A 12,212-nucleotide genomic window follows, 5' to 3' on the forward strand; every position below is an offset into this window, starting at 1 on the left:
GGGGGTGATAAAATGCAGCTACTTCACAGAAGAAAGGGATGATTCAAAACATCTAATTCATGATTTACAAAAAGGAGGTACTAGCATCTTACCTGCAGATTCTATTTTTAAGAAGTTACTTTAAGAAAGTAATTTTTTCTTAATACTAGAAAAAATACATGAGAAGTATCTATTTGATGTTATCATACATAATTTTGAATTATAGTGATTTTGTTTTACCAGGATTACTTGGTAGTACTTTAAGGCTGCCTGTGGATGTTTTCAGTTTATGCCTTAAGGCTGAATAAAATGACACCAGTAAATGCACATAACCCAAAATAGCTTTCATGCAGTTCTCTTACTTTTCTATTTTTTTTAAGAAGCGTAAGAAGCACACGTCAGACAGCATTCTCCAAACAGTGGAGTTTCATAACATGATGGGGGTGGTAAAGTGACCAGCAAACTCCATTACATGTATTATCAGACCTAAGACTGGCCTTCTCTAGGGTGTAAAATTCCTTTCCACATATGTGTATACTTATGTTATAATACAGCTGTGTGTCATTGTGCCTCCTTTCAAACACCAGAGAAGATGAGAACAGACTGCAAACTACCTTACAGGAAAAGAAATCTCTCTTCTAAGTTCACTGTAGCTATCTGCCACCACAGTCTATCATGACACACTGCAATTAAAAGGGAAGAGACAAACCTGTATTTCAGGGTCAGCCATAATCTTTCCTCCATCACTTAGTTTTAAAATGTCATTGTTAACATATATATTTATTTTATGTATGTTTAATCTAATTTTATGGTTATATGAAAATTCAAGTTCTTAAATTTCTTACAGTGTCTAACATATTTGTTGTTTCAATGCTTTTTCATGTCCAATATAAAAATTGGGGACCTGTCACTAGCTCTTGGGTTTTGGTTTGTGCCCTGTAGAAGAATGGAATAAATCAGGAATCAGAAAGTTATATTAATCTGACAACTACCTTAAACAAGCCTTTTTCAGCAGCTTACTCAGAATGTAATTAATCTTTTTTTTGTGACAGTTTTAAGAAAAGTGATGGGGAACACGTGGGACAGAATGTTAGAGAAATTGCACCTCAAAAGGGGAGAAAGTGTTTCATGTTACCTCCTGGTTAGCAGCAGCTAGTTCTTCTTCCAGTGCAGAGACTCTTTCTAAAGAAACCCTCAGTCGTTCCCTTACCTAGAAGAAAAATCAAAATATGTGCAGTAACGTAATTTCTATTAGTCTTTAAAATTTATATATCTGCCATATGCACTACAGTACAAGCTGCTGGTCTGTTTGCAGGCATGCAAGGTGTGTCCATTCATGAGACATACTGTCTAGTAAAGGCTTAAACCTAACTATAAGAAGAATTAATCCACAAAAATAGGTGTCAAACTATAAAAGCCATACTGCTGTTCCATAGTTTGCCTATAATTCTAGGCGATGCACAGCAAGTGCAAGTATCCTAAAACCACATTCTGCAATAAAAGTAAAACGTTATTCACAAGCATCTTTTTACAAAGAATATGGAAAAAATGTCTGAAAATATGTTAAGTCCACATCATGGAAGATAACTACTCTGCTCATATGAATTGAATTCACCAAATTCATTGAAAAAATAACCTGCACCATTGCCTTCAGCCATACGTATTAAAGATTCTTCATAACATCATGCAGTTTGTTTTGTTTTTGCCAAAAGACATAAACAAGTTATATTCTCATAACCAGAAGAGTGCTGTGTTTGTACCAGTTTCATAGATGACTTATTCTGTTCTAAGAAAGTCTGTGAGGTACTCTCTAAAAGAACTATGGTTTAATACCTCTGAAGACATATTCACTCTTTTGAGCATCCCAGCTCAGAGTCAGCTCATGTAACCTTAGATAACCTAAGTTAACAGCACAGTCACCAGGCTCCCAATAAAATCCAACAGCAAATCAGACCTAAAGTGAGCTTCACTGCTGTGTGGAGGGGTCTATCTCTCTCTTCTGACTATACAGGGATCCTATGGCAACTCTTCTTCTGCCCTACACAGCTTCATTAGGCACCTCAAATAAAATGAACTATAACCTGGCTAATAACTAACACTTAGAGGATATATTTCTATTCCTACACCAACTATACTGCAGTAGTGCTGTTCCAGTTGATGATCTAAGGGTGTTTAAGGCTATTAGCAATGTTTGTAGAGAAAGTTAACATATTCTATTAGATCAACCGATGTAGCTGGAAAACAAAAGAAAACAAAAATCAAGCTTTCATGTACAAAGAAGCATTGTACGTTCTTCAAGTATGTACAATTGTTTTCAGACCCTTGACAAATACAGAAGACCCCTGAAAAGATGTGTATGCCCTAAAACCTTTATACATTTTCCAGTGATACCTCTTGGTCCTATAAATTATATTACCTTTCCTTATATACTTTATTTTCCATTAATCATGAAGAAGTGAAATTTTGCAAGTACCTTGTGACAAATATTCCCTACATCCCAAGAATGGCTTACACTTTAATAGATGCAAATTACTTATTAACAAAACCATAACATAACATGTACACAAATTTTATCCTAATTAAGTTTTGAGAGAACTAAATCTAAACAGCAAATACATTTGCAGGAAATAAACACTACTAATAAATGCAAATCTAGTGTGTATTTTAAATTAATTATTGCTTATGCAGTACTTCGAGTTTTAGATCACGTTTACATACTTAAGGTTTACTAAAAGAAACAAAAATTAAAAATGTATTTTATGTCTTCATTAAATTATTTAAATGCCCTCAAGTATCTTTAGTATATCCTCAACAAGGTTGCTAACCTCAAGAGAGCAGAAATCATGAGGGAGAGGCCCTCAAAGGAACAAAACAAAAATGAGTTGAAGAGTCTTAAGATAGAAAAAACAGTATTAAGACTTCCCCAAGATTAAAAAAATCCTTAATTTTTAGTTTAACTTTTGATTTATTAATTTCCCTTTATTCCTTCACCACTACGAGACTGAAAAAAATCAACTGTTAATGTACCCACAGATGCATGTGAAGCCTAAATGGACATTTCCTATAGGGTACCAACATGTAACCAATAGCTGAGCTGCAGTTACTGACTGTGCCTGCTCCTCACCTGATGCAAATGAATAGTTTACACCATCCTGAAGTTTGACAGTGACTGCTCTTCCTCTCTGACAACTGTGAGAGTGAAAGTCACTACATATTTTGAAGACTGTCTAAATTGTTTCCCCACACCAGAACAACAGAGTGCAGTTAGAATACATGATGGAACCCAAAATGTGCCACATAAATCACAGATTTCTGTAAAAACCTTTAATCATAAGCCTCACTTTTCAAAATCAGCTACATGATAAAAATCAGATACTAATAGAGCTTCAGCTTTACAATAGTGCAGAAGTTATCATTACCATCATTTTATGTAAGTTTTTAGTAGGCAATTCTAACACACAAAATACTTAGAAGTAATTTGAAAAGTTCTAATTTCTAATTCTAATTTCTTCACAATCCCCATCAAATTATATTTTTCATAAAAATATTTCATACAAAAGATATAATGAATTAATTATTCTACCTATAGTTGAAAAATTGTAATTGTTTAAATAGCTGAGAAAGTATTTCTTGCTTTAATTGCCTTTCCTTTTTCCTGCTTTGTATATGAAGGCTAGCAGCATTTCTCCAGTTCTCTCAACATCCAAGGGCTGCTTGCTAACCTTTTTCATTCTCCAGGCAGATGAAAAGTCCTAGGCAGTGTGATTCACTACATAGCACTCACATCTTTACTCATCCTCTACTCCCCCCATGCTCATTGCCTTCCCAGAGTTTTCCCCGATTCCTCCGTAGATCTTGAAACTACCCTTCTGCATCTTGCTTTTCCCCGATTCCTCTGTAGATCCTAAAACTACCCTTCTGTATCTTGCTTCTCTTCCCACCACCACTTCTGCTTTTCACTAGCTCTCCACTGTTACTTAAAGTCCACATCCTACCAGTGAGGAGTGTAGTCCTGTCTCAAGAAACCTGATTTCAGTCTCTCTGAACACAGTGGGAGCTGGCGACAGCAATTGTTTAATAGAAATCTCAATTTACTTTTAAGAAATACATAGAAAAATGGCAGTTGTATTTCTGGCTTCAGTCCTCTAGGCTGTAAGCAGAGCTGAGAGACAAACTGATTGAGGAAAAATTCACAAGATGGAAGTCTCAAATAGCTGAAACTGAATGCAGGGGTGAGTTGGTAAATTTATTTAAATTTTCATAAAGTTTCCTGCGACCTCTACATATGCAAACAAAGTGTTTTATAAATGAGAATGCACATTATAAAACCAGGTTTTAAACAGTCTAACACTTGCATCACTTTGAATAGTGAATTTGCAAACCAGCTGGGCAACATTAGTGGGGAAGTCACAGCTCCACTGGGAACTGGATGCACAAAAAATATTGTTAAACTTTATACACTGTGGCACTGTAGAACTGAATCCGAGCGGGTTTTATATGGACATTTTAAAGCCTGAAGACAACACTCCTCAGAAATAATAGGCAGTTGTTTCAAGGAAAATTTAGGAGGGACATATGTTTTACATGACACTAGAAAAATGGGATTAACATCATCATTCCGAATATCAAGCTATTATAGTCAAATCCTCATGTTCAGATGGAAGCGTCTGTGTTTCAGTTTGTGCCCGTTGCCTCGTGTCCTGTCGCTCGGCACCACTGAAAAGAGTCTGGTCCCATCCTCTCAACACCCTCCCTTCAGATACTTGTACACGTTGATAAGATCTCCTCTCAGCCTTCTCTTCTCCAGGCTAAACAGGCCCAGCTCTCTCAGCCTTTCCTCATAAGAGAGATGCTCCAGTCCCCTAATCATCTTTGCAGCCCTTCGCTGGACTTGCTCCAGTAGTGCCACATCCCTCTTGTACTGGGGAGCCCAGAACTGGACACAGTACTCTAGATGTGGCCTCACCAGGGCTGAGTAGAGGGGGAGAATCACCTCCCTCGACCTGCTGGCAACACTCTTCCTGATGCAGCCCAGGATACCATTGGCCTTCTTGGCCACAAGGGCACATTGCTGCCTCATGCTTAACTTGGTGTCCACCAGCACTCCCAGGTCCTTCTCCGCAGAGCTGCTTTCCAGCAGGTCAACCCCCAACCCGTACTGGTGCAGGGGGTTATTCCTCCCCAGGTGCAGGAGCCTGCACTTGCCTTTGTTGAACTTCATGAGGTTCCTCTCTTTTTTTTTCCTTAACAAATCCAAGTTTTCATTCTTGGCCTATTGTCAGTAATAACACAGAGCAGTATCAGTGCAAAACAGGGTGACTGTTAGAAATTTCCCCTTCCCTTCCCTTCAGATTCTTCCTCTGTATGTACACAGTTAATGCATTGCCTTTTTTTTACAACTACCTATCCCAAAGTTGCAGTCTGATGGCCCTTTTATCCTCAGCATTTCAGGTTTGCAAAAAGAACAGAGAGCAACTCTGCCTTGGCACAGAAGTCTTTTCTTTTGTCCCTTTATGTCAGCAGTGAACAGCTAATTCAGGTTCACGTTCACCATGGTGATGCTGGAAGTGTCGCAACTAATACCTCCTGTTCAACCACCTTACGTTGTGGTTGTTGAAGGTGGGGGACATCTCTGATGCTCTGATGCTACCAGTGAAAGAGAGAAAAAGTGCTACATTGGTGCTTTTATTTGAAGGACAATTCTGCTCTGGTTTATAGCCCAGAGATCATATTGCTGTCTTATTGTAAATAGCATACATATTGAAATGGTAACTTTATTTCTTAAGTTAAGGTAAATTTCTTTCTTAGTCTTCAAGTGATTTCAAAACAGACTTGAGGAAGGACACAGAAGCTGAATAAAAATTTCGGGTTTGGTCATTCACATTCAACAAAAGAATACAGACTGCAAACGGCATACTGAGGTATGCAGTATATACACTTTGAAGAAAGATTTTACTGTGAGCTACATTTACCAGACAGTAATTGCATTAATGCTTGCCTGAGCCTTGTAAGTCATAATAAATAACCTTTGAATCTAAATATGGGACGACAGCCAAAGGCTCTGTAAAGTCCTAAACAAATGTACTGCAATAAATTTTGTATTGGATTCCCTCTTCAAATTTATGTTAAAGTAAACAAAACAAAGGGAACTATCCTGATTTCTGACAGGCAGGAAAGACTGTTTTTCCAGGATCACTCTCTTGTTAAGAGACAAAGGAGCAGGTACAACTGCAAAATTTTCTTATCCAATCATTCTATTTTTCATATGATGAATATAGATAAATGATTAATATTTTACATTGCTTTCTCCTTTCTGGAATTCAAAGACAGTGAATGAGTAAATATAGTTCATAGAAGTAACCACAATCTTAGTGAGACAGTGTTTATCACTTCAGAATGATGTGCTACCTAAATTTCATATGGTACTTCAACAATATATTTCTGGGGCTTTACTAAATAAAGTTTCATGAAGTCAAGGACAAATAATCAGATGTCATCTGATCTACCAGAACATGGTGTAACTTGCATTTTTAAAGGACGGATTTCTGTTATGTTGACACAGATACAGCAAAAAAGGTTTGCTCTCTCCTTGTTACTTGGTGTATCCAACACGTGCCCAGGTGAACGGATATTCCATTGGCTTTTAAATGCATCCACATTGTCTTGAAATGTCACACAGTTGATCTCATGTTAGCAGTGCTGTCAGTGCAAGATATCACCCATCTTTCCCTGTCTCCTAGCAACTGCATCTCACTTTTTTCTCTGCTGTCAAATTCTTTATTCTTTCTCTCCAGATACTCAGCCCACAAAGAGCTTTCAAAAATACTTGTACATGCCAGAATTGAAGCACTTTTTCATGAATAGTCTAGTGAATAAAAGCTCTCTTAGCTACCTGCTTATGAATAAAAATGATAGTGATAATGTCAACATGAATTAGTTGTTTTTATTTGCGAGAATAGTCAGATAGACTTTTCTGCCATGAATTAATTTTAAGAGAACCAGCATTTTTGAATCTCAGCTAGGATGATAAAACTTGGTAGCTGCTTTTCTCTGTGAAGATCAGCTGGACTATTTTCCTTAACAAATCTCCAAAAGAGGGTTTGGAGGAGAAGTTGCTTAAAATGGTTTCTTTTTTTTAAATGCCCCTTTTAAAAGTTGAATGAAAAGTTTAAGTTAAGGTAGAAAAAAAGGTTGCAGGAAAAGAAACATGTTCAGACAGATGTTAGAAGGCAAGTAAAGCTACAGAATGGTTTAAATAAAATGACCATTTTTCCAGTTTTTCTGCTTCCTGAATTGCATAGAAGGAAAGTGTTCTTCCTCGCCTATTCTATGCTAAGTGTCTAACTGAACCATGAAGTTAATTTGAGCTTCTATTTTATATTCAGTACTGATGATGTCTAGTAAACCAATTCTTCATTTGCTATCCATATATATCCCAAAATACCCTATAGTGCTGTCTTACATTATTTGTACATCTTTTACTGCATGAAATAAAACAAAACAGCTACATATCAGCTACTTAGCAGCCATAACAGAAGTCTTTGAGTCCTCAAATATTAAGGTGGTCAGGGGTGATTAACTGGTGAGAAATTATATAAAATATATTTTATTAACTAGATTGGCTATTCTAGGACTTTTTCTATGGCTTCCTATGCTAACTGAGGATATTTTATACCTTAGAGCACCAAGAAAATCTAGAACTGGCAGCAGAATTGCCAATGATGTCCTGTGTTTTCAGATTTCTAAAAGTTAAAGATTTACAAATTTTAGCAGAATTAGATATATAAAGATGTTCAAAAACGTGTACAGTTTCTGTCAAATAAAATTTCTAAACAGTAATATTCATTTTATGCAGTATCATTTCCGTTTGTTGTGCCACGGACTCACTTGGCCGAGGAAATATGATGAGATTACTTCCAGATACACATAAAATAGTAAATGTTTAAAAACTAAATTAACTCTTTCATTATCCCCATGTCCTAAGTGAAAATTATCACAAAATACACTGCAATTACAAAAGAACAGTCTATGAAGACTGCTGTATAATATTTTTAGGATCTCATGTGGATAATGGTAGAATAACAGCATATTCTTACTGCCTACTATTCCTTGGGATATGTATTGAGTTCAGCCAAACAGGATCTGCTTTCTAGTGTGGGAAGCTCAAGAAAACTTTTATTCTACAGGGAGTGAAGAGATCCTGAAGGAGCTGTCAGACACTGAAATAATTCTCAACAACAGTCATGCTTTCTCTGATTAATGCAATCATGGCCATAGTTTCTGTATGCTATTCTATCTTTTGGATGAAAGCTAAAGGCAAAGTTCAGCCTTCCTGTAAGGCAATAGCCTTCTTGAAAAAAGTTAAGGCATCACTTCTGGTACTCCTGATATTGAAACAGGCCTCCCTGGAAAGAAGAATCCTAAATTGATATGTTTTACATACATCTTACATCTTGCACACCATTTTGTATTTTTCATTGCCTTTTGTTACAGTAGTGAGTATGTTTTTTTTGGAATTATTGTACTGTATACATAGTAATCCTTGAACCACCAATTAAGGTCTGTAGTACAGCCTGTTACAACACCTCAAAATGTTTTAGTATAGGAAGTGAGAACATGAAAGAAGAGACCAAAAATGAAAATTTGCATTTAGGAAGACTGTAAACATTTGCCCAGGACTTTTGTAAAGATACTAAGGCTAACATTCTTATGAAAAGATCTTGTTACACTTTTTCAAGGGTGTAATGGCTAAGTTACTGATTTCAAGTCAACATTGTCTGTGAAGAAAAAACAAAAAAGAAAAGTTTCCAACATTAATTTGCAAATGGTCAGGATACATTTTCAATACACATCTGACAGTTTTCTTTACTCTTCATCCATTAACCTACTTCCTTTTAGAGTATATTTTCTGATGGGGCAGATTTACCTTCCTGTAACATCAAAAGAAAATATATCGTGCTGCATGTGTCATATCACATATCATATCATTTGCTTCAGTGTTTACTGGTCAGGTCTGCCCTCAGGCCTTCCAGGTCCCTGAGAGTAGCAGCAGAGCCTGTGGGAGTGAAGCATTACCACAGTAGAGGAAGGTAGGACACAAGCAAATCAGACATTCACAAGTCCAAGGGAACACACTGGCTGCATCCAAGGATGCTGAGAGACTTGGTCAATGTCATAGTGAGACCCTTCTCTATCATCTTTGACAGGTCATGGAAGTCAGGGGAGGTTCCTGATGACTTGGAAAAAGCAAATGTCACATCCATCATCAAGAAAGGCAGGTAGGAGGATCCAGGGAACTGCTGGCTGCTCAGTGCTGGGAAGGTCATGGAAATTACCTTCCTCCAGAAGCCATTTCCAGACGCATAAAGGACAAGAAGGTGACTGGGAACAGCCAGCATGGATTTGCCAAAGGCAAATGGCATCTGGCTAACCTTATTGCCTTGTGTGATGAGATGATTTGCTTCATGGATAAGGGAAGAGCAGGGGGGATGTTGTTTACCTTGACTTTAGCACGGCTTTCTGCAAGATCTTCCATTTATCACTATAGAGAAATTGGTGAAATACAGATTGAATAAATAGATTATAAAGAGAGTGGAAAATTGGCTGGACTCCCAGCCCCAGAGATTTGTGAGCAGTGACACAAAGTCCAACTGGCTTCTGATTACTAGTGGTGCTGCTTAGGAGTGGATACGGAGACTGATATTGCTTTATGACTTTATTAATGATCTAGATGATGGGGTAGAGTGTACTCTCAGCAAGTTTGTGGTCTATACCAAATTGGGCAGAGTGGTCTATATGCTGGAGGCAACGCTCCTATTCTGAGTGACCTTGACAGGCTGGAGAAATGGGCTGACAGAAACCTCCTGAAGTAAACAGAGATAGAGGATGGGCTGGGGACTGACCAAGGAGAAGGCAGCTTTGCAGAAAAGATCTGGGGGATGTTGTGAACAGCAAGTTGAACATGAGTGTGCCCTTGTGGTGAAGAAGGCCAGGCACCTATGGGGCTACATTAGCAAAAGTGCAGCCAGTGGGTTGAGAGAAATGATTATTCCCCTCTGCTCAACACTTGTAAGACTGCATCTGGAGTACCGTGTCTGGTTTTGGGCTTCCCGGTACAAGAAAGACCCTGACAGACTGGAGTGAGTTCAGCAGAGGCCTACCAAGATGGTCACATGGACTAAAGCGCATGGCATCCGAGGAGAGGCTGAGAGAGCTGGCAGACTTTATTGCTGTCTACAGCCACCTGATGGAAGGGTGTGGAGTAGATGGAGCCAGATTTTTTTTGGAGATACACAGTGGTAGGACAAGAGGGAACAGCTGCAAGTCTCAAGAAGGAAAATTCCAACTAGGTATTAAGAAAGAAAAATTACAATGAAGATAGGCAAACACCGGACTAGGTTTTCTCCCTGGGGATATTCAGAACTTGACTGGACAGGGTCCTGAACAATCTGAAATAGTTCGCCCTTCTTTGAGCAGGAGGTTGGGCCAGATGTCCTCCAAGAGGCCCAACCTACATTATTCTACTATTCTCTGAATAACTTCAACTGGTTTTGATAGGCGGAATCATATCTTATTTCTGAAGGCAATGAAACACATCTAAAATATATGCTGTACAATTTTTCTGTCAAAGAAAGTACAGAACAGATGACTCATATACCATAAAAGTTTATTTGCACATTTGGGTGTCTGCAGTCCTTCTTACTTCCATCATTTTTGAGTAAAAATCCCAATAATGCTGACAATATGTGGTATAATGTGGTAGCATTATATCATCAGGTATCCAGATGGTATATAAAACATCTTGGCTCCAGTCTTTCTATTGAGAAATATTATAACATGAACATATAATTTTATACATGATTTGTACCTGAAAATAATGGGCCCTAGTTTAAAACAAATTAGTTTAAAAATATTTAGTAAACTGTTTCCTCAATTACCCTTGGAATGTTTTATAATGAAAGTATGAGTTAAGTTAAAATTATACAAATCTACTAATATGATGGCACACGGCTAATTTTTCTACACTGATAATTATTGTTACCACTGGGACAGAGACCCTGTACACACATTTGATGTATACCTGTGTTATGCCAAAATTTTTAAATGAGCTGATTACTGATTCTAATCTGTTATGTAAAAAAATAGAAAATATAATTTTCAGAAACGTAGGTGGAAATATTATATTTAACTCCAACCTGATTCTGTATGGTAATCTTCAACCTGAGATGTAAAATAAACTGCATAGTAGAATAAAACCTTTGCAAAAGAAGATATCTAAAAAGCACATTACTGCTTAGTAATCAGAATCTATTTAAAGATTCGTTCTCATGATTTCTTATATTTATCCAACAAACTGTCAAAAAGTATAAAGCATGAGAGCCCCTACTCTTTATAGTTTTATCAGTCTTTAAAATGTTGAATAAAAGATCAAGGCTCAAACCATAAACCCTATTAATCCTCATAAGATATTTTTAATAATACAGGATTAGTCATAATGGCAGCCAAAACCTTATAAAACCAAACTGTTAACAGCAGCTAAAAGCCACTGTATTCCTTTTCTAAACTTCCTTTAAGTGTGCTTTCATGATGCATAACTGAATAGAACATATTCACTTATACCTATTCGCAAAATATAAGTTCAAACTTGGCATTTCTTAAAGTTATTTAAATTCATTTAACCTTGAACCTGATAGTTAAATCCTGTATAAGTTATAATCTATAGTGTTCCTCAACTTTATTAGCAATGAAAAATGAATACTATTATATAACTGCAACTGCTCTATTCATAAAGCTGCTTTTTTTAATAACAGCTCCTTAAATATAGTCAACTTTCTGAGTATATTTCTGAAAAAGAAAAAGTTAAATGTATTACCATGAGACCACTGAACTGGTTCTATAAAGCGCAGGTCAACTGTGTAGTGCACAGCTCCCAATGCTGTGGTGCACAAGATGTCTCTCCTGCTTACCCAACCATATGAGACCCAGACACAATTCAGCTGCAGTGCTGAGCCCAAGCAAATGAGCCAAGACAGACCCCACAAGGAACTAGGCATGTTGCTGGTGAGCAGTGATTCTCAGGTGCTCCCCATGTGTAGTTTTGAAGCACTTTCCAATTCAGATACAGTATCTTTTGAGTATACTGTTTCTAGACTTAAATGGCTTTCTGAATTCATATAAGGCAATGCTCAAGGTGATTCCTCATAGTCATACTGAGTTATATTCACACTAAATAG

The 12,212-nt window shown here is 37.2% G+C and overlaps 1 protein-coding gene across 1 annotated transcript in view; it reads right to left on the reverse strand.

Annotated features, from left to right (window-relative positions):
* Positions 1-1,114: 1,114 nt before the first annotated feature.
* Positions 1,115-12,212, reverse strand: part of LOC112977984 (liprin-alpha-2-like) — a gene marked incomplete at its 3' end in the record, with an annotated part of 232,580 nt that continues 221,482 nt past the window's right edge. The window contains exon 6 of the mRNA XM_026090976.1: positions 1,115-1,189. Within this exon, the coding sequence (XP_025946761.1) occupies positions 1,115-1,189 (75 nt within the window). The remainder of the gene's footprint in view (positions 1,190-12,212) is intronic.

The sequence above is a fragment of the Apteryx rowi genome, unplaced genomic scaffold (genome assembly GCF_003343035.1).
Source record: "Apteryx rowi isolate R43461 unplaced genomic scaffold, aptRow1 scaffold_889, whole genome shotgun sequence".
NCBI lineage: Eukaryota > Metazoa > Chordata > Aves > Apterygiformes > Apterygidae > Apteryx > Apteryx rowi.